Source organism: Pipistrellus hanaki, assembly GCF_964339955.1.
Source record: "Pipistrellus hanaki genome assembly, chromosome: 21".
NCBI classification, from domain to species: Eukaryota; Metazoa; Chordata; class Mammalia; order Chiroptera; family Vespertilionidae; genus Pipistrellus; species Pipistrellus hanaki.
In genome coordinates, this window is record NC_140523.1 from 7,438,500 (window position 1) to 7,459,334 (window position 20,835).

Genomic DNA, 20,835 nt, shown 5'->3' on the forward strand with positions numbered 1-20,835 from the left:
TTTTCGGAAGGAAAGGGAGAGAGAGAGAGAAACATCCATGGTGGGAGAGAATCCTGGATCGGCTGCCTCCTGCACGCCCCCCTCCACACACACCAGGGGATCGAACCCCCAAACCAGGCAAGTGCCCTGGATGGGAATTGAACCCTGACCTCCCGGTTCCCAGGGCAAGGCTCAACCCCCGAGCCCCGCCAGCCAGCCGGGGCCTCTGTGAGCTTTTAGTCCTTTTTTGTCGCTTCTGTCTGACGTACCCCGGCGTGAACATGTTATCCGGGAAAAACGTCACATTCTGCCGTTAAAACGGAATGCACTCTCCTGCCAGGTTATGTGTTTGTTTGTTTGTTTGTTTTCATTGATTTGTGGAAAGAGGGAGGAAGGGAGAGGGAGAGGGAGAGAGAGAGAGAGGAACAGCAATGATGAGAGAGAATCACGGACCAGCTGCCTCCTGCACACCCCCACTGGCAATGTGCCCGGAACCAAGGTACATACATGCCCCTTGACCGGAATCGAACCCGGGACCCTTCCGTCCGCAGGCCGATGCTCTACCCACTGAGCAACACCAGCCAGGGGGGCCCACTGGCCCGATTTTCAATGCATCGGCCAGTAAGTTTAAAATGGGTCATCCGGGCACTTTAAGACCCACTTTAGAAGGGACGTGGGGGGGGGGGAGGGTGAGAAATAAAACTGAGCAGCACGGAGGGAGGGAGGGAGGGAGGGAGGGAGGGAGGGAGGGAGGGAGGGAAGGAAAAAGGGAAGAAAAGAGGGAGAGATGCAGCTGGACCGTGCGCACACAGCAGCGTCCCGGCCCGCGGACCGGATCATTCGAAAGCAGCCGCTAACTCCCACCTGCAGAGAGTGGTTTTTGTTTTTTGTTTTATTTTTAAATATATTTTATTGATTTTTTACAGAGAGGAAGGGAGAGGGATAGAGAGTTAGAAACATCGATGAGAGAGAATCATCCATCAGCTGCCTCTTGCACGCCTCCCACTGGGGATGTGCCTGCAACCAAGGTGCGTGCCCTTGACCGGAATCGAACCCGGGACCTTTCAGTCCGTAGACCGACGCTCTATCCACTGAGCTACACCGGGCGGGGGTGAGGCTCCGGAGAATGGAGCTCCCTCTGTGCTCACACGTCGCCCTCAGAGGAGGGACGCGGGCGGGTGACAGGAAATCCATGGGGGACGGACCAGAGAGGCGGGAGCAGGCAAGGCCGGGGACCCTGGGATTGGATAGAAGGTGAGATGATGGACACCTGCTTCTTTTACTGAGGGGGGTGCGGGAGAGGTAACCGTCAGCAATCCCATCCTATGGAATAAAGAGGTGATATGCAAATCGACCCTCACGCCCTCACAAGATGGCTGCCTACGACCAGGCTGGCTGGAGGGGGTTAGGGAGGGACAACCAAATGACTGAACAGCAGGCTGCATGGGGCGACCAGGACAGTGGCAGGCAGGGGGCGGGGGGGCGTGAGGGGCAACCAGGCCGGCAAGAGGGGCAGTTAGGGGCAACCAGGCCGGCAGGGGGAGGGTAGTTGGGGGTGACCAGGCTGGCAGGGGGGGCAGTTACGGGCAACCAGGCCGGCAGGGGGAGGGTAGTTGGGGGTGACCAGGCTGGCAGGGGGGGGCAGTTAGGAGCAACCAGGCTGGCACACAGAGGCAGTGAGGGGCCACCCGGCAGGCAGACAGGTGGGCGATTAGGAGCCAGCGGTCCAGGATTATAAGAGGGATGTCCGAGTACCGGGTTTTTTTTTTGTTGTTTTTTTTTACCAGGTTACAGAAGGATAAACTGAGGCACAGGGCAACAGCAAGGGCGGGGGATCCAAACCCTGGTGCCCCCGGAGGTTTCTCCCCCACCCCACCCCACCCCACCCCACCCCAGGGCTCCGCGGACTCACCCTCCACCACCTGCACCTTATCAGGCCTCAGGGGACAAAGGACGAGTCCTCAGAGCCACAGGAGGGGGGGGGGGTCCCTCAAAGGCATTCCGGGGCCACCTCGCTGTTAATTCCTTCCCTCCCTGTCTGAGGACTGGCAGGTTCGCGGGCACGTCCCCTTCAGACAGCCCTTGAGACAAAAGCTCGGAATTCCAGCGGAGGGGGCGGGGGACCAGGCTCTCCAAGGGCAACCAAAGTCATCTTTCAAATGCAAATGGGAGACGTGTGGGCGTGTGCGTGTGTGTGTGTGTGTGTGTGTGTGTGTGTGTGTGTGTCTGCCATAGAAAACCTGTGTGTGTGCATGTGTGGTGTGTGCGTGTGTGGTGTGTGTCTGTGCGTGGTGTGTGTGTGTGCACCATAGAAAACCTGTGTGTGTGTGTGTGCGCGTGTGTCTCCCATAGAAAACCTGGGGACAATGAGGGACTTTGCAATGCCTCGGGGGCTGGGCTTGTGGGAGGGCTGACATGGGTGAGATCCGTTCCTGCCTCCTCCCGCTCAGATCCTGGGATCCGGAGAAAAGAAACCCAAAAAAATATCAGTGAGCCCAGATGGCGTGGCTCCATGGCAGAGCGTCGGCCTGGCAACCAGGAGGTCAGGTGTGTGGACTGAAGGGGCCCCGGGCTGAGCTGACAGCCCAGGGGGGGCCTCGCAGACTCAGAGACCTGACGTACCCCCTCAGGACGGTCTGAAGCTAAACGTGAGCCCTGGCTGGTGTGGCTCAGTGGATAGAGCGCCGGCCTGCGGACTGAAGGGTCCTGGGTTCGATTCCGGTCAAGGGCATGTACCTTGGTTGCGGGCACATCCCCAGTGGGGGGCGTGCAGGAGGCAGCTGGTCAATGTTTCTCTCTCGTCGATGTTTCTCACTCTCCCTCTGCTTTCCTCTCTGTAAAGAAATCATAAAATATATTTTTTAAAAATAAATTAAAATTAAATCACACTGAAACTAGAAGCAGGGGTGGTGTGGGGTCCCCTCCGAGGCCGGCGTCTCCCCTGACAAGGTCGGCCTTTGCCTTCTCGGAGCCCGTCCCGTCCATACTAGAGGCCCAGGGCACGGATTCACACATGGGTGGGGTCGGGTGGGGTCGGCTGGGCCCATCCTGATCAGTGGTGTGTGTGCGCGGCAGGGGAGGGGGAGGAGGGGAGGGGGGTAGGGTATATCAGGGGTGGGACCGGCCAGGGGAAGGGCCTTGGCGGTTGGCAGGCTGGCCCTGACCCCTGGTCAAACTCCAGAGCCGAACTTCCTGTCGGACTCCTGGCCAAGGGGACAATTTGCATATTAGCCTTTTATTATATAGGATTTTAATTTTTTATTTTACTTCCTGGTTGTAAAGTGAAATGAAAGAAGAGCAAGAGGAACAGCAATGTGCTGTTCCATTTATTGATTTTTTACAGAGAGGAAGAGAGAGGGATAGAGCGTTAGAAACATTGATGAGAGCAAGACATTGATCAGCTGCCTCCTGCACACCTCCCACTGGGGATGTGCCCGCAACCAAGGTACATGCCCTTGACTGGAGTCGAACCCGGGACCTTTCAGTCCGCAGGCCGACGCTCTATCCACTGAGTCACACCGGTTTCGGCAATATGATATATATATATTTTAAATTTACTAATGCAAAGCCCTAGCCAGTTTGGCTCAGCGAAGAGAGCATCAACCTGCAGATGGACGGGTCCCGGGTTCGATCCCCGGCCAAGGGCATGTGCCGGGGCTGCAGGCTCCATCTGCCATGGAGGGCGTACAGGAGACACCGATCCATGATTCTCTCTCCTCATGGATGTTTCTCTCTCTCCCTCTCCCTGCCTCTCTGAATCAATAATATATATATATATATATATATATATATATATATATATATAATTTTTTTTTAATATGAATGCATTGGCCATTCCCCAAAGCTAAAACAGGACTGGCTGGACTCAAAGACACTCTTTCCCCGTCTCTGCCAATAAAGCAAACATCCGCTGGCCCACGCCCAAGGAGCGGCTCACCCTGTTGTCATCTGCATGGGGGGGGGGGTTGGGACGGGGAAGGAAGGAAGGGAGCAATTTCTTTAAACACCAGTGGCCCGGTGCATGGAGTTCCTGCACGGTGGGAGGGGCCTCCCTCAGCCCAGCCGGCACCCTCTCCAACCAGACAACCCTCTCGCAACCTGGGGCCACTCGCTCCTAACCCCTCCCCTGCCTGCCTGATCGCCCCTAACTGCCCTCCCCTGCCGGCCTGATCACCCCTCACTGCCCTCCCCTGCCAGCCTGATCGCCCCTAACTGCCTCTGCTGGCCTGATTGCCCCTCACCGCCCTCCCCTGATCGCTCCTAACTGCTCTCCCCTGCCTGCCTGATCGCCCCTAACTGCTCTCCCCTGCCTGCCTGATCGCCCCTAACTGCCTCTGCCGGCCTGATCGCCTCTCACTGCCTCTGCCTCGGCCCCTTCGTCCGGAAGGAAGTTGTACGTCCGGAAGACGGCCGGTCGGCCAGGTCTAATTAGCATATGACCCTCTCATTAGCATAGATTCCTTCTGATGGAGGCACCCTGAGCTCCCCGCGATCCGAGCCTGCGGCCACCGCAGCCCTGATAATCTATCCCAGAATAGGGTGATATGCGGATTGGTCGGGACGAGTCACATACTGGCCGTGGTATTTTATGGAAGGGCCACACTCAAGGGGCCAAAGAGCCGCATGTGGCCGAGCCAGCAGGGGCGGGCAATTGGGGGTGACCAGGCCAGCAGGGGAGGGCAGTTGGGGGAGGGGGGGACCAGGCCTGCAGGGAAGAGCAGTTAGGGTTGACCAGGCCTGCAGGGAAGGGCAGTTGGGGGTGACCAGGCCTGCAGGGGAGGGCGATTGGGGTGACCAGGCCAGCAGGGGAGGACATTTGCGGGGGGACCAGGCCTGCAGGGAAGGACAGTTAGAGGGGACCAGGCCTGCAGGGGAGGGCAGTTAGGAGGAAACAGGCCTGCAGGGGAGGACACTTAGGGGTGACCAGGCCTGCAGGGGAGGGCGATTGGGGTGACCAGGCCTGCAGGGGAGGGCAGTTAGGGGTGACCAGGCCTGCAGGGGAGGGCGATTGGGGTGACCAGGCCTGCAGGGGAGGGCAGTTAGGGGTGACCAGGACAGCAGGGGAGGGCAGTTGGGGGCAAACAGGCTGGCAGGGGAGCAGTTAGGCATCCATCAGGCCGGCAGGGGAGTGGTTAGGGGGTGATCAGGCGGGCAGGGGAGCGGTTAGGGGGCGATCAGGCTGGCAGGGGAGTGGTTAGGGGGTGATCAGGCTGGCAGGGGAGTGGTTAGGGGGTGATGAGGCTGGCAGGGGAGTGGTTAGGGGGCGATCAGGCTGGCAGGGGAGTGGTTAGGGGGTGATGAGGCTGGCATGGGAGTGGTTAGGGGGTGATCAGGCTGGCAGGGGAGTGGTTAGGGGGTGATGAGGCTGGCAGGGGAGTGGTTAGGGGGTGATCAGGCTGGCAGGGGAGTGGTTAGGGGGTGATCAGGCTGGCGGGGGAGCAGTTAGGCATCGATCAGGCTGGCAGGGGAGTGGGGGGTGATCAGGCTGGCAGGCAGAAGCAGTTAGGGGCCATCAGGCAGGCAGGCAGGCGAGCGTTTGGGAGCCAGCGGTCCTGGGCTGTGAGAGGGATGTCCCAGATGAGAGAGGGTGCGGCTGGGCTGAGGGTCACCCCTCCCCCCATGCATGAATTTCATGCACCGGGCCTGTAGTCGTAATAATAATAATAATAATAATAATAATTGTAAATAAAAGTGTGAAAAGCCCAGGACGAGAGGTCGAGTACGTTCCTTCGAACCCTCAGACCCCCCCCGTGGGCCGGGCGGGCCGGCAGCCGAGGGTGGCGTTCCGGCTTCACGTCAAACACAGCCTGGGCAGAGGGAAGACACGTCATCAGATAACCCAGGGCGAAACCCAGCTCCACAGCCACGCCCTGCGCTCACCCCGGCCTGACCCCAGCCTCCAGGAAGTGGCTGCGCCTCACAGATGTCGTAAGGCAGACACACCTGCCTCCGGGCAAAGGGCAGCCGGGCCCTCCCTGCGGAGCTCGGGCAGGCAGGGACAAGCTTCGACTAATGAGTGCTGACTAAAGGGGCACTATGCTAAAAAGACCGGACGCCCTTCCAGATAAAGCCATGGCAGGAGGGGCCACGGCAGAGGCGGTTAGGGGCGATCAGGCAGGCAGGGAGGGCAGTGAGGGGCGAGCAGGCAGGGGAGGGCAGTTAGGGGCGATCAGGCAGGCAGGGGAGGGCAGTGAGGGGCGATCAGGCAGGCAGGGAGGACCGTTAGGGGCGATCAGGCAGGCAGGGAGGGCAGTTAGAGGCGATCAGGCAGGCAGGGGAGGGCAGTGAAGGGCAATCAGGCAGGCAGGGGAGGGCAGTGAGGGGCGATCAGGCAGGCAGGGAGGGCAGTTAGGGGGATCGGGCAGGCAGGCAGGTGAGCAGTTAGGAGCCAGCCGTCCTGGATTACGAGAGGGTTATCCGACTGCTGTTTCAGGCCCGATCCCTCAGGGCAAACCATCGGTTGGACATCCCCTGAGGGGTCCCAGATTGGAGAGGGTGCAGGCTGGGCTGAGGGACCCACCCCCATGTACCCCCTATGCACCCCCCATGCACACTAGTCTTTTTTTTTTTTATCATTACTATTAATAGAGAGGAAGATAGAGGGATAGAGAGCTAGAAACATCGATGAGAGAGAAACATCCATCAGCTGCCTCTTGCACACTCCCTACAGGGGATGTGTCCACAACCAAGGTCCATGCCCTTGACCGAAATTGAACTTGGGACCCTTCAGTCCGCAGGCTGACACTCTATCCACTGAGCCACACCGGTCTCGGCGCACTAGTCTTGTTATAAACCCTACTCAAGGAAGAACTTCCCTGTCTCAATTTAAAAAGCCTAATGCCGCCAGAACCGGTGTGGCTCAGTGGCGGACTGAAAGGTCCCGGGTTCGATTCCGGTCAAGGGCATGTGCCTTGGTTGCGGGCACATCCCTCGTGGGGGGTGTGCAGGAAGCAGCTGACAGATGTTTCTCTCTCATCGATGTTTCTAACTCTCTATCCCTCTCTCTTCCTCTCTGTAAAAAATCAATAAAATATATTTTAAAAAATAAAATAAAAAAACAAAAAGCCTAATGCCAAACCCTTATTTTATACACATATACATGTGTGTGTGTGTGTGTGTGTGTGTGTGTATACACATATATATTTCAGAGATGAGAGGAGAGGAGAGAAACATCCACAATGAGAGAGAATCATGGATCGGCTGCCTCCTGCATGAGGCCCCACCCTGCAGACTGAGCCCTCCACCCAGGCAGGTGCCCTGACCGGGAATCAAACCCTGACCTCCTGGTTCCTAGGTGGATGCCCAACCCCTGAGCCAGGCCGGCAGGGCCCTACCCCCTCTTTTGAATACCTCCGTCACCGACGGCAAATCCCAGCGCCCCCCCCAGACCATGTGCAAAACACACCTCTGGCAGCCTTTCCCGGAACAGGTGGCTCTGAGAACCACCTGTGGCTTCTGACTCAACACATTTGCATACGACATCCGTGTCGGCCCGGAACAGCTGGGACCCCCGTGACACGCGACCTCAGCCCTCCGAGAGGCCACAGGCGTGACAGCTTCAGTGCTTCCTGGTGGCCAAGCCTTTTTGTTTGTTTGTTTGTTTTCCCCAGGGACAGGGACCCTGAATAGGCCCGTCTGCACATTTTTTTTTAAATATATTTTATTGATTTTGTACAGAGAGAAAGGGAGAGGGATAAAGAGTTAGAAACATCGATGAGACAGAGTCATCGATCAGCTGCCTCTTGCACACCCCCTACTGGGGATATGCCCGCAACCAAGGTCCATGCCCTTGACCGGAATCGAACCCGGGACCTTTCAGTCCCCAAGCCGACGCTCTATCCACTGAGCCAAACCGGTTTCGGCGCGTCTGCACATTTTATCTTTACGTTTGTTTAAATCTATTTTTATGATGGCTTGTCTCAGGTTAGGTTCTTTACGAGGGTATTCCTTGGGTCACATGATCTCACACATCTAGAGGAAATAATGAACAACATAAACTAATGAACAAACACAGACCCAGAGACAGAGAAGCAGTGATCAGACTCTCAAACCTCAGAGGGAAGGCAGGGGAGGGTGGGGGTGAGGGGGAGAGATCAACCAAAGGACTTGTGTACATGCCTGTGGGCCTGGCCAGTGGCCACGGACAACAGCGGGGTGGGGGCGTACGTGGGGAGGGGTTTGGGATGGGAATAAGGACAATTATGTGAGACCATAATCAATCAAATAAATTAATTTAAAAAAAATAAAATAAATTTTAAGAAATCTATTTTTATGGATGTCAGAGAGGAAGGGAGAGGGAGAGGGAGAGAGAGAGAGAGAGAGAGAGAGAGAGAGAGAAACATTCATGAGGAGAGAGCTGCCTCCAGGGGATCCAGCCCACAACCTGGGCATGCGCCCTTGACCGGGAATTAAACCCGGGACCCTTTGGTCTACAGGCCGGCGCTCTACCCACTGAGCCACACCGGCCAGGGCTCAGCAAATATGTTTTAGGAGGGAGGTTAAGGCCACGGGGATGCCCAGACAGACAGACGTACTCTGTGGCCCTGTCCCCCTGAGGCTGTCCCCCGCAGACACCCCTTTCCCCGTGTGTCCCCCCCAACAATGACCTCGGGCGGGGGAGGGGCGGCCACAGACAGAAAGAGAAAAAAAAAAAAGAAAAAGAAAAAAATGGGCGCCAGGCGAAGTGGGAGAATGGAACTCAAGTGTTCTGTTTGCCCTGGCTGGATGGCCCTGCACTTGAACCTGGCCCCGTCCAGGGCCGCCCTCCCGCCTCCTGAGGATGCCAATCCAAGCTAAGGAGAACCCTCAAACCCTGGGCATGCGCCCTTGACCAGGAATCGAACCCGGGACCCCCTTCCGTCCGCAGGCCGGCGCTCCACCCACTGAACCACACGGGCCGGGGGCTCAAAGCGGTGTAGGGAGGGGGGTTAAGGCCACGGGGATGGGCACCTGGGTTGCTGGCCCAGGCTGGGGGAAGGCTGCCAGGCGGCAGGGCGGGTGGGCACCCCTCGCACCCTGCCCATCAGGGTGCCAACTTCACACCCGGGGGCTCCTCCAGCTCTGCCCAGAGCCACCCCGATGCTGCTGCCCCTCAGGACCCCGCACCCCGAGCTCCATGCCTCTGGGGAGGGTCGGCCGCCCTCACTCCAGCAGTCAGACAGACGGACAGAGGTCTCCAGGCTCCCTGTGCCCGACCCAAGGTCATGGGAGTCCTGGGGATCTCCCGCCTCCGGGGTGGCACCACACACACACACACACACACACACACACTCACTCCAGGCCGACCCAGCCGGGGAGCCCCCCACACGCCCCTTGGCCTTGGGGCGGGGGAGACCAGAGCCACAGAGGACCCAGCCAGCCAGGCAGGGGGAAAGGCTGGGGGGCACCCAGGTGTGCCCACCCGGAGTCCGGGCTCTCCAGGCACCTGGCGGGGAGGGAAAGGTTTGGGGGCGGGGAACGAGGCCAGGACGCACCAGGGGGCGAACGCACAGACCAGTTGGCACCCCCTTACCCGACCCTCTCCCTTCCCCGCACGCAGCCCTAAGCCCAGCACCAGGCCGGGCCGGACAGCCCCCCACACCCCGGGGGCGCGCGGGGGGGCAAAACCCTCCGGAGTCCGGGCTCTCCAGGCACCTGGGGGGGAGGGAAGGGGTTTGGTTTGGTGAGGGGGCGCACGGGGGCGCAGGGGGGGACAAGGCCAGGACGCACCAGCCCAAGAGGCACCCCCGTGCTGGGTGGGCCAGACCTGACCGTTCTCCCCTGCCCCCCGGGGGGGCAAACCAGGAACCTGGGGGGGGATGGAAGGGGTTTTGGAGAGAGGGGACGCGGGGGGGGGGGGGCACAAGGTCAGGACGCACCCCCGGACCCGTCTCTCTTCCCCGCACGCAGCCGAGCCCAGGCCGGACCGTCCCCCCTGTACCCCCCGGGGGGCGCGCGGGGGAGGGGGCAAAATCCTCCGGAGTCCGGGCTCCCAGGGAACCTTTGGAGAGGGGCGCGTGGGGGGCGGGTGGGGGCGGGGACAAGGCCAGGACGCACCAGGGGGCGAACGCACAGCCCAGGAGGCACCCCCTTACCCGACCCGTCTCCCTTCCCTGCATGCAGCCCAGCACCGGGCCAGGCCGGGCAGGACCGTCCCCCCTGCTCCCCCGGGGGCGCGCGCGGGGGCCTCACCGGGTGCGCAGCGCCTGCCAGGCGGCGTCGATGTCGGCGTAGAGGTTGCGCTCGGAGGGCCGGCCCGAGCTGGCGCCGTAGCCCGAGTAGTCGTAGGAGAAGACGTTGCAGTTGATGCGGGAGCCCAGGCCGAGGTAGAAGCCGCACATCTGGCCCAGGTCCACGGCGTTGCCGTGCGAGAAGAGCAGCGTGTAGCGGCCGGCGGGCGCGCAGCGCACGAACATGCAGCCGAGGCGGTTGCGGCGCGCCGTGCGCCAGAAGAACACCTCCACGGCGTCCAGCTCGCGCTGCGAGAACTGCCAGTCGGCGCGCTCGCTCAGGTGCAGGGAGCAGGCGCCCGCGGGGCCGCCCTCCTCCCCCTCCGCCGCCGCCGCCGCCGCCGCCGCCGCCGCCGGGGCCGGAGCGGCCGGGGAGCCCGGGGCGGCGGGGTCCGGGGAGGCCGGGGCCGCCGCGCCCGCGCGCTGCTCCGGCGCCAGCACCGCGTAGGTGGGCTCGGGCGGCAGGAAGGCCAGCTTGGCGGCGATGCGGCTCGGGCAGGGCGGGCAGCAGAAGAGCCAGCACAGCTCGCCCAGCGAGAAGCCGTTCATCCTGGGGCCGGGCTCGGGCATCGGGGCGGCGGGGCGGCGGCGGGCCCCCGCCGGGCCGGAGCGAGGCGCGGAGGGAGGGAGGGCGGGAGGGCGGGAGGGAGGCGGGGCCGGCGGGCGCGGAGGGCGGGGCGCGGAGGGTCAGCGGAGGCCCCGGTGTCCCCGCCTCCCCCGGACGGCCCGGGCCCGCGCGCGGCGCACAAAGCCGGCGCCCATGGCCGGCCGAGGCGCCCCGGTTCCTTCCCCCCCTCGCGCGCGCGCGCGCTCCGCCACTTCCGGGGGCCGCGCGGCGGCGCCACCTCGGGGCGCGCGCGCTTCCTGCCTGGGAACCGGCCGCGCGGGGAGGGAGGGAGGGAGGCGGGGCCGGCGGGCGCGCACGGGGAGAGGCGGAGCGCGGAGGGTCTGCGGAGGCCCAGGTGTCGCCCCCGCCGCTCCCCGGGGGAGGCACGGACGGCCCTGGCCCGCGCGCGGCGCACAAAGCCGGCGGCCATGGCCGGCCAAGGCACCCGGGTTCCCCCCTGCGCGCGCGCGCTCCGCCACTTCCGGGGGCCGCGCCGCGGCGCCCCCGCGGGACGCGCTCGGGGCGCGCGCGCTTCCTGCCTGGGAACCGGCGGCGCACGGGGAGGCCTCCCCGGACACGCTCGGGGCGCGCGCGCTTCCTGCCTGGGGCGCCCGAGGGAAAGGGAACGGCAGGTGGCCTCCCGGCAGGACGTGGCCCCCCGCTGCCCGCCCCCCTAGGGTTCCCTTCTGTTATAGTTATAGATGTTTGATTTCTATCTTAAGGATTTAAAACAGTGTGTGAGAATAATGACTTGTGTGATTTTAAAATAGGAGTGAAAAGGCATCCATTTGTATGAGTGACTCACAGGTTTAAGTGTGAATCGTATTTCTGATCTTATTCCGATGTCTTAAGTAAAAGAAATTATTTGAAAGGTATTGAAAGGCTTAGTATAAGCGACTCCATGTAGTGTGACTTTGAATCCATTTTTGTGACACTTAAGTTTTAAAAGTGACTCTGAGCCGAAACCGGTGCGGCTCAGTGGATAGAGCGTCGGCCTGCGGACCCAGACGGAAGGGTCCCAGGTTCGATTCCGGTCAAGGGCATGTACCTTGGTTGCGGGCACATCCCCAGTCGGGGGCAGGCAGGAGGCAGCTGATGGATGTTTCTCTCTCATCCATGTTTCCAGCTCTCTATCCCTCTCCCTTCCTCTCTGTAAAAAAAATCAATAAAATATATTTAAAATAAAAATAAAGGAAGGAAACTGAGGCACCAGGTCTGGGACCCCGAAGGGGCCCTCCACCCGGCCTGTTCTCTCCGCTCCCTTCTCCCTGTTGGAAATACTGCGTAAAACTCTGCCCGAGGGAGTGAACTGTCACTCTGCCCGGAACCGAACGTCGGAGGCCTCGATCGTGACCGAGACGCTGCAGCCACGTGTTCCTGTCCTGTGTGTGTGTGTGTCCGTCGGCGCGGATCTCCAGGTGACCTGCCTCGGCTCCTGGAAGCCACCAGGACCCTGGTAAATAAACTGTGTGATTCGTGCATTTTTTAAAAAATATTTTATTGACTTTTTTACAGAGAGGCAGGGAGAAGGATAGAGAGTTAGAAACATCGATGAGAGAGAAACACCCATCAGCTGCCTCCTGCACACCTCCCACCGAGGATGTGCCCACAACCAAGGTGCATGCCCTTGACGGGAATCGAACCCAGGACCTTTCAGTCCGCAGGCTGACGCTCTATCCACTGAGCCACACTGCTTAAGGCTCTCATTGATGTTTCTTTTTTTTTAATATATTGATTTTGTACAGAGAGGAAGGGAGAGAGATAGAGAATTAGAAACATCGATGAGAGAGAGTCATCGATCAGTCGCCTCCTGCACACCCCCCACCGGGGATATGCCCGCAACCAAGGTCCATGCCCTTGACCGGAATCGAACCTGGGAACCTTCAGTCCACAGGTCGACGCTCTATCCACCGAGCCAAACCGGCTAGGGCCTTATTTATTTATTTTTTTAAAATCCTCACACCAGGCCGAAACCCGTTTGGCTCGGTGGACAGAGCGTCGGCCTGCGGACTGAAAGGTCCCGGGTTCGATTCTGGTCAAGGGCATGTACCTTGGTTGCAGGCACATCCCCAGTAGGGGGTGTGCAGGAGGCAGCTGATTTATGATTCTCTCTCATCGATGTTTCTAACTCTCTACCCCTCTCTCTTCCTTCTGTAAAAAATCAATAAAATATATATTTAAAATCCTCACACCAGGACATGTTTTTGTGTGTTGTTTTTTTTTTGGTTTTTGAGAGAAAGGAAGGAAGAGAGAGAGAGAGACATCGATGTGAGAGAGAAACATCAATCGGGTGCCTCCTGTACATGTGCTGACCAGGGACCAAACCCACCAACCACCTTCTGGTGTACGGAGGGCACGCTCTAACCACTGAGCAACCCAACCAGGGCACGAATGCTCCCCCCTTCCCTTTTTAAAAAAAATAAATAAAAATTGATTTCAGAGAAGGCAGGGAGAGAGAGAGAGCAAAAGACAGAAACATCCATGAAGACAGAGAATCAAGGACCGGCTGCCTCCTGCACGCCCCACACACTGGGGATCGAGCCCGCCACCCGGGCCTGTGCCCTTGGCCGGGAATCGAACCCTGACCTCCCGGCTGCTGGGTCGACGCTCCACCACGGAGCCCCATGGGCCAGAGCCAGGGGTCCTCAAACTTTTTAAAGTGGGGGCCAGATCACGGTCCCTCAGAGAGCTGGAGGGCTGGACTATATGAACTACTAATTCCTACTGTAACACCTCGGCTGCGCTCACTGCCCAAAAAACCTGGCGGGCCGGATCAGACTCCTCTGCGGGCCGCATGTGGCCCGCGGGCCGTAGTTTGAAGACCCCTGGGCCAGACGCTAGCTTCATTTTTTATTAACCGTGAAGAGAAGGACATCCGTGCGTAGCCACGGCCCCGGGAGTTTAGATGGGGGTTCGGGCCAGTCTGAGGCGCCCTCCTCTGCTTTGCACTGGTGTTTACGTGGGACCGGACGCCGGTGAGTACACAAAGGCGAGAGGGAACGCACAGGAGGCCAGGCCTGTTCCTTCCTGGGGCGGAGGAGGGGCAGCCCCGGGCGCGAGGCCCCCCGCACGCATCCTCTGGCCAAGCGCTGGCGTCGTCGGAGCTCTCCTGTTTATTTTTTTAAATATATTTTATTGGTTTTGTTCAGAGAGGAAGGGAGAGGGATAGAGAGCTAGAAACATTGATGAGGGAGAAACATCCATCAGCTGCCTCCTGCACACCCCTCACTGGGGATGTGCCCGCAACCAAGGTCCATGCCCTTGACCGGAATCGAACCCGGGACCCCTCAGTCCGCAGACCGACGCGCTATCCACTGAGCCACACTGGTTTTCGGCTCTCTCTCCTTTTTCAATTATGCACATGCTAGAGGCCCGGTGCATGAAATCTGTACACGGGAAAGGGGGTCCCTCCGCCCAGCCTGCAATCCCTCTCTCACAATCCGGGACCCCTCGGGGGCTGTCTGACTGCCGGTCCAGGCCCCATCCTGCAAGGACGTGCCTCAGTCAGACATCTCTCTTGTGACCTGGGACCGCTGCTTCCTAACCGCTCGCCTGCCTGCCTGCCTGCCGGCCTGATCGCCCCTAACCCCTCTGCCTGCCGGCCTGATAGTCCCCAACCCCTCTGCCTGCCTGCCTGATAGTCCATAACCACTCTACCTGCCTGCCTGATAGTCCATAACCACTCTGCCTGCCTGTCTGATCACCCATAAACCCTCTGCCTGCCTGCCTGATCGCCCCTAACCACTCTGCCTGCCTGCCTGATCGCCCCTAACCACTCTGCCTGCCTGCCTGATCGCCCCTAACCCCTCTGCCCGCCTGCCTGATTGCCCCTAACCCCTATGCCTGCCTAATCGCCCCTAACCCCTCTGCCTGCCTGATCGCCCCTAACCCCTCTGCCTGCCTGTCTGATTGCCCCTAACCCCTCTGCCTGCCTGTCTGATTGCCTCTAACCACTCTGCCTGCCAGCCTGATAGTCCATAACCCCTCTGCCTGCCTGCCTGATTGCCTCTAACCACTCTGCCTGCCTACCTGATAGTCCCTAACCCCTCTCCATGCCTGTCTGATTGCCTCTAACCTCCAATCCCTTTTTTAAATGTGCACAGATGTACCAGTCAGACTAGGTTACGCAGGTAATATTTTTAAAGTAGAAAGTTCTGAACTTGCAAACCTAATTTTAATGTGATAATGAACAACCCCGTAGTATCCATTTTAAGACTTTTGTGTGTGTGTGTTTTAAGGGTTTGGGTTGACAGGTTTTTTTGTTTTGTTTTGTTTTTGCAGCACTTTAAAAAAAAATGAGTTTAATGAGTTGAGAGAGATAGAGAGAGAGAGAGAGAGAGAGAGAGAGAGAGAGAGAAAGGGGGAGGGGGAGGGAGAGAAACACCCATCGGTCGCCTCCCACTCGCGCCCGGACCGGGGATCGAACCTGTAACCTGGGGATGAGCCCTGACCGGGAATCAAACCCTCCCGCCACCCTTTGGGGCACTGGTCGACGCCCCCACCAACCGAGCCACACGGGGCCGAGCAATTTTAAGGATTTTTTTTTTCTTAGAAAATATATTTTATTGATTTTTTACAGAGGGGAAGGGAGAGGGAGAGAGAGTTAGAAACATTGACGAGAGAATATCATCGATCAGCTGCCTCCTGCACACCCCCCACTGGGGATGTGCCCACAACCAAGGTCCCTGCCCTTGACTGGAATCGAACCCGGGACCCTTCCGTCCGCAGGCCAACGCTCTAGCCACTGAGTTATACCAGCCAGGGGGTCCTTATCAATTTTTTTAAAGTCTTTTTTAAAATGTATTTTATTGATTTTTCACAGAGAGGAAAGGAGAGGAAGAGAGAGCCAGAAACATCGATGAGAGAGAAGCATCCATCAGCTGCCTCCTGCACACCCCCCACTGGGGATGTGCCCCCAACCAAGGTACGTGCCCTTGACCGGGATCAAACCCAGGACCCTTCCGTCCGCAGGCATCTGACGCGCTATCCACTGAGCAACACCGGCCAGGGCTCCACTGGCTTCTTTGGGGGTGATTTCCTGGGTCCTCAAAGAAATGGGGAAAAGGGGAGTGGTGGATGCGGGAAGAGACCGAACATAAACTGTGCACCTATGGATGAGGACAATGGGGGGGTGGGGAAGGGGCGGAGGGTGGGGTGGGAACCTGGTGGAGGGGGGAAGAAATGAGGAACCTTTGTAATAATATGAACAATAAAGATTGATTAAAAGCCGAAACCGGTTTGGCTCAGTGGATAGAGCGTCGGTCTGCGGACTGAAAGGTCCCGGGTTCGATTCCGGTCAAGGGCATGTACCTTGGTTGCGGGCACATCCCCGGTCAGGGGTGTGCAAGAGGCAACTGGTCGATGTTTCTCTCTCATCGACGTTTCTAGCTCTCTATCTCTCTCCCTTCCTCTCTGTAAAAAAATAAATAAAATATATTTAAAAAAAGAAAAAGAAACGGAGACTCTGCCAGCACATCCCCGTCCCCATCCTTACCCCCGACCCCCCACCCCCCGCCTCCCGGCAGCTGGGCCGGACGCCGAGCTTCCCGGGGGAGAATCCAGAATCCGTCCGCAGCCCTCGGGGAGCCGGGAGGAAGGACGGAAGGACGGTTTCCAGAAGATGCTGTGTGTGCGGACCGAGGCCCCGCCCGGGCCCCCCCCCCTCCCTCTCCCCGTCACAGAGTTGGGCCGTGTGGCCGGCCGGCCAGGCCCCCAGAGCAGCCCCCAGTGCCCACGGCCCTTCGGGGGGGCGCGGGGGGGTGTTTATGTTTGTGTCTCGCCCACGTCACACCCTGAGGTTGTGGTTTCGGTGACGGAATGGTCAGTTCCGCTGGACGGAAACTTGGAAAATCCGACGTTTCTCTCCGTGACGCACCCCGGCTCCCGTGAGAGCTGCTGCCCGGAGCCGAGGGGGTGCCCGGCCCCCGCCCTGCCTCTGGCATCTCTGCCCGTCCTCTATGTTGTTTTTAAAAAAAGTATAGGTTTTTATTGATTTTTTTTTTTTATTATTGATGTCAGAGAGGAAGGGAGAGGGAGAGAGAGAAACATCCATGAGGAGCCGAAACCGGTGTGGCTTAGTGGATAGAGCGTCGGCCTGCGGACTGAAGGGTCCCGGGTTCGATTCCGGTCAAGGGCATGTGCCTTGGTTGCGAGCACATCCCCGGTGGGGGGATGTGCAGGAGGCAGCGGATCAATGACTCTCTCTCATCGATGTTTCTAACTCTCTTCCTTCCTCTCTGTAAAAAATCAATAAAATATATTTTTTAAAAAGAAAGAAAGAAAGAAAGAAAGAAAGAAAGAAGAAAGGAAGAAACATCCATGATGAGGGAGAATCATGGATCGGCTGCCTCCTGCACGCCCCACACTGGGGATCGAGCCTGCCACCCGGGCAGGTGCCCTGACCGGGAATCGAACCCGGAACCCTTCAGTCCCCAGGCCGACGCTCTATCCCCTGAGCTAAACCAGCCAGGCCCCATCTTGTATGTGAATAAATCAGGAATCAGCCCGGCCAGCATGGCTCAGGGGTTGAGTGTCGACCTGTGAACCAGGAGGTCAGGGTTCGATTCCCGGTCAGGGCCCAGGCCCCGGGTTGCGGGCTCCATCCCCAGCGGGGGGCGTGCAGGAGGCAGCCGGTCCGCGATGCTCTCTCATCGTGGATGTGTCTCTCTCTCTGTCCCTTCCCCTCTGACCCCAATAGAAATACATGTTTCAATCCTGCCCCAACCTGATTTCACCAATCCATTGCCCTAGGCCGGTGGTCAGCAAACTGCGGCTCGCGAGCCACAGGCGGCTCTCGGGGCCCTGGAGGGCGGCTCTTCCACGAAGCGCCACGGCCTGGGTGCGTCTGTGTGGCAGACGTGGCGTCAGAAGGCGTTTACGTTTAAACCGCGTGGCTCTCCGGAGAAATGTCCGCCCTGGTGCTGTTGGCGTGTGGCTCTGCGGACGGAGGCGTCTGCCGACCCCGGCCCCAGTGATTTCCGCCCGAAATGTGGCCCAGACCAGGCTCCTGAGCCCGGAGCTGCTCCCACGCCCAGGGCGGTGTGTGTGCGTGTCACACTGCGCGTGAGCGAGCCCGGGACTCCTGCTTCTCCCCACGCTTCCCCTGCCGGCGCCACGGGGGGGGCCTCTCTCCTGAGTGTGGGTGCGTGTGCGTGTGCAGGACGTGTACATGTGTGTGTGGGTGCGTGCGTGTGTGTGTGCATGAGTGTGTGCGTGTGCATTTGTGCGTGTGAGTGTATTTGTGTTCTGTGCACGCGTCTGTGTTTGTGTGTGTGAGCATGTGTTTGTGTGTATGTGAATGAGTATGCGCTTGTGTGTATATGTGCATGCATGATTGTGTGTGTGCATGTGTGTAGGACTGTGTGCGTGCCCATTTGTGCGTGCGTATGAGTGTGTGCATTTGTGTTGTGTGCATGCATGTTTATGAGCGTGTATGTGAATGAGCTTGTGTGCCTGTATGTATGTGTGTGAGTGTGCGTGTGTGTATGTTTGTGTGTGTGAGTGTGTTAGTATATGTGGGTTTGTGTGTGTGCCCGTGCACGCACATATGTGTTTGTGAATGTGTATGCATGTGAATGTGTTGTGTGTGTGCATGTGTGCATGTGTATGAGTGTGTATTTGTGTTGTGTGCATGCATATGTATTTATGAGTGTGTGTGTGAATGAGCTTGTGTGCATGTATGTATGTGTTTGTGAGTGTGTGTGTTTGAGTGGGTTGTGTGTGTGTGCACATGTGTGTGAATGTGTATGCATGCATGTATGTGTGTTGTGCGTGCATGTTTGTGTGTGTATGAGTATGTGTGGGTGTGTGCTCGGGTGTGCACACGTGTGATTGTGTGTGCATGTGTATGTGTTGTGTGTGTGCGTGTCTGCGTGTGTGTGCGTGTGTCCAGGCCTCAGTGGCTGCAGGTCCTACGTCTCCGGCTCCCTGTCTCACACAATCTGAGAGCCCAGCAGTACCTGCCTTCCCGACAGGCTCCCAGGCCCCCCCTCAAGCCCCCCCAGAGCTCCCACCGCCCAGCCCCCCCCCCCCCGCCCAGCCTCACACACCCAGCCGCCCCCCCCCCCCCCCCCCGGGCCCGAGGGACGAGAAGGCAGCAGCCGGCTCCGGGCGAAGAGGCGTTTACTGCGGGCGCTTCAGAGGCCGTTACATTGGACACACGGACACACGGACGGAACCACAGCCGTCCGTCACCGAGAGCGGCCAGCGACAACGACGGGGGGGGGGGGGGGCACAGCTCACACGGGGAGCATGGGGAGCGGAGGAGAGCCGGGCCGGCCCCAGCCCGTCCCCACGCCGCCGATCGGGAGGAGGGGGGGGAACAGTTCACACGGGGAGCACGGGGAGCGGAGGCCGGAGGAGAGCCGGGCCGGCCCCAGCCCGTCCCCACGCCGCCGATCGGGAGGAGGGGGGGGAACAGTTCACACGGGGAGCACGGGGAGCGGAGGCCGGAGGAGAGCCGGGCCGGCCCCAGCCCGTCCCCACGCCGCCGATCGGGAGGAGGGGGGCACAGTTCACACGGGGAGCACGGAGAGCCGGGCCGGCCCCAGCCCGTCCCCACGCCGCCGATCGGGAGGAGGGAGGGGCACAGTTCACACGGGGAGCACGGGGAGCGGAGGAGAGCCGGGCCGGCCCCAGCCCGTCCCCACGCCGCCGATCGGGAGGAGGGAGGGGCACAGTTCACACGGGGAGCACGGGGAGCGGAGGAGAGCCAGGCCGGCCCCAGCCCGTCCCCACGCCGCCCATCGGGAGGAGGAGGGGCACAGTTCACACGGGGAGCACGGGGAGCGGAGGAGAGCCGGGCCGGCCCCAGCCCGTCCCCACGCCGCCGATCGGGAGGAGGGGGGCATAGTTCACACGGGGAGCACGGGGAGCGGAGGAGAGCCGGGCCGGCCCCAGCCCGTCCCCACGCCGCCGATCGGGAGGAGGGGGGCATAGTTCACACGGGGAGCACGGGGAGCGGAGGAGAGCCGGGCCGGCCCCAGCCCGTCCCCACGCCGCCGATCGGGAGGAGGGGGGGCACAGCTCACACGGGGAGCACGGGGAGCGGAGGAGAGCCGGGCCGGCCCCAGCCCGTCCCCACGCCGCCGATCGGGAGGAGGGGGGGCACAGCTCACACGGGGAGCACGGGGAGCGGAGGAGAGCCGGGCCGGCCCCAGCCCGTCCCCAGGCCGCCGATCGGGAGGAGGGGGGGGGTGACACGGAGCAGCCGTCATGTGGCGGCCATGGCCCCGCAGGCACAGGCTCTGCCATAGGCCCGGCACGGGGGGGGACAGGGAAGGGGGCAGGGGACAGGGGTTGAGGGGGGGAAAGGGGATCAGGCCCCGGGGTCGGGGGGACACACAGCGGGGTCGGGGTCGGGGTCGGGGTCGGGGTCGGGGTCGGGGGGACACACAGCGGGGTCGGGGTCGGGGTCGGGGTCGGGGTCGGGGTCGGGGTCGGGGGGACACACAGCGGGGTCGGGGGGACACACAGCGGGGTCGGGGTCGGGGTCGGGGGGACACACAGCGGGGTCGGGGTCGGGGTCGGGGGGACACACAGCGGGGTCGGGGTCGGGGTCGGGGGGACACACAGCGGGGTCGGGGTCGGGGTCGGGGTCGGGGTCGGGGGGACACACAGCGGGGTCGGGGTCGTGGGACACACAGCGGGGTCGGGGTTGGGGGACACACAGCGGGGTCGGGGGACACACAGCGGGGTCGGGGGACACACAGCGGGGTCGGGGTCGGGGTCGGGGTCGGGGTCGGGGGACACACAGCGGGGTCGGGGTCGGGGGGACACACAGCGGGGTCGGGGTCGGGGTCGGGGTCGGGGGGACACACAGCGGGGTCGGGGTCGGGGTCGGGGGGACACACAGCGGGGTCGGGGGGACACACAGCGGGGTCGGGGGGACACACAGCGGGGTCGGGGGGACACACAGCGGGGTCGGGGGGGGGACACAGCGGGTGGTGGAGGAAGGAGAGGGGAAGGAACAGTGTCTGGCCTCCCCGGGGCCCTGGCTGCCGGGCCGCAAGGACCCACCCGCTCTCGGCGGCACCCTGGCTG

At 60.7% G+C, this 20,835-nt stretch overlaps 1 protein-coding gene across 2 annotated transcripts in view; it reads right to left on the reverse strand.

Annotated features, from left to right (window-relative positions):
- ABHD17C (abhydrolase domain containing 17C, depalmitoylase) overlaps positions 1-11,004 on the reverse strand; it is a 16,446-nt gene extending 5,442 nt beyond the window's left edge. For both annotated transcript variants that reach the window (XR_014793641.1, XM_084869267.1), the window contains exon 1: positions 10,150-11,004. Coding sequence is in view for 1 of the 2 variants with exons in the window: in XM_084869267.1 (XP_084725393.1) it covers positions 10,150-10,757 (608 nt within the window). In the remaining variant the exon portion in view is untranslated. The remainder of the gene's footprint in view (positions 1-10,149) is intronic.
- Between the last annotated feature and the right edge of the window lie 9,831 nt (positions 11,005-20,835).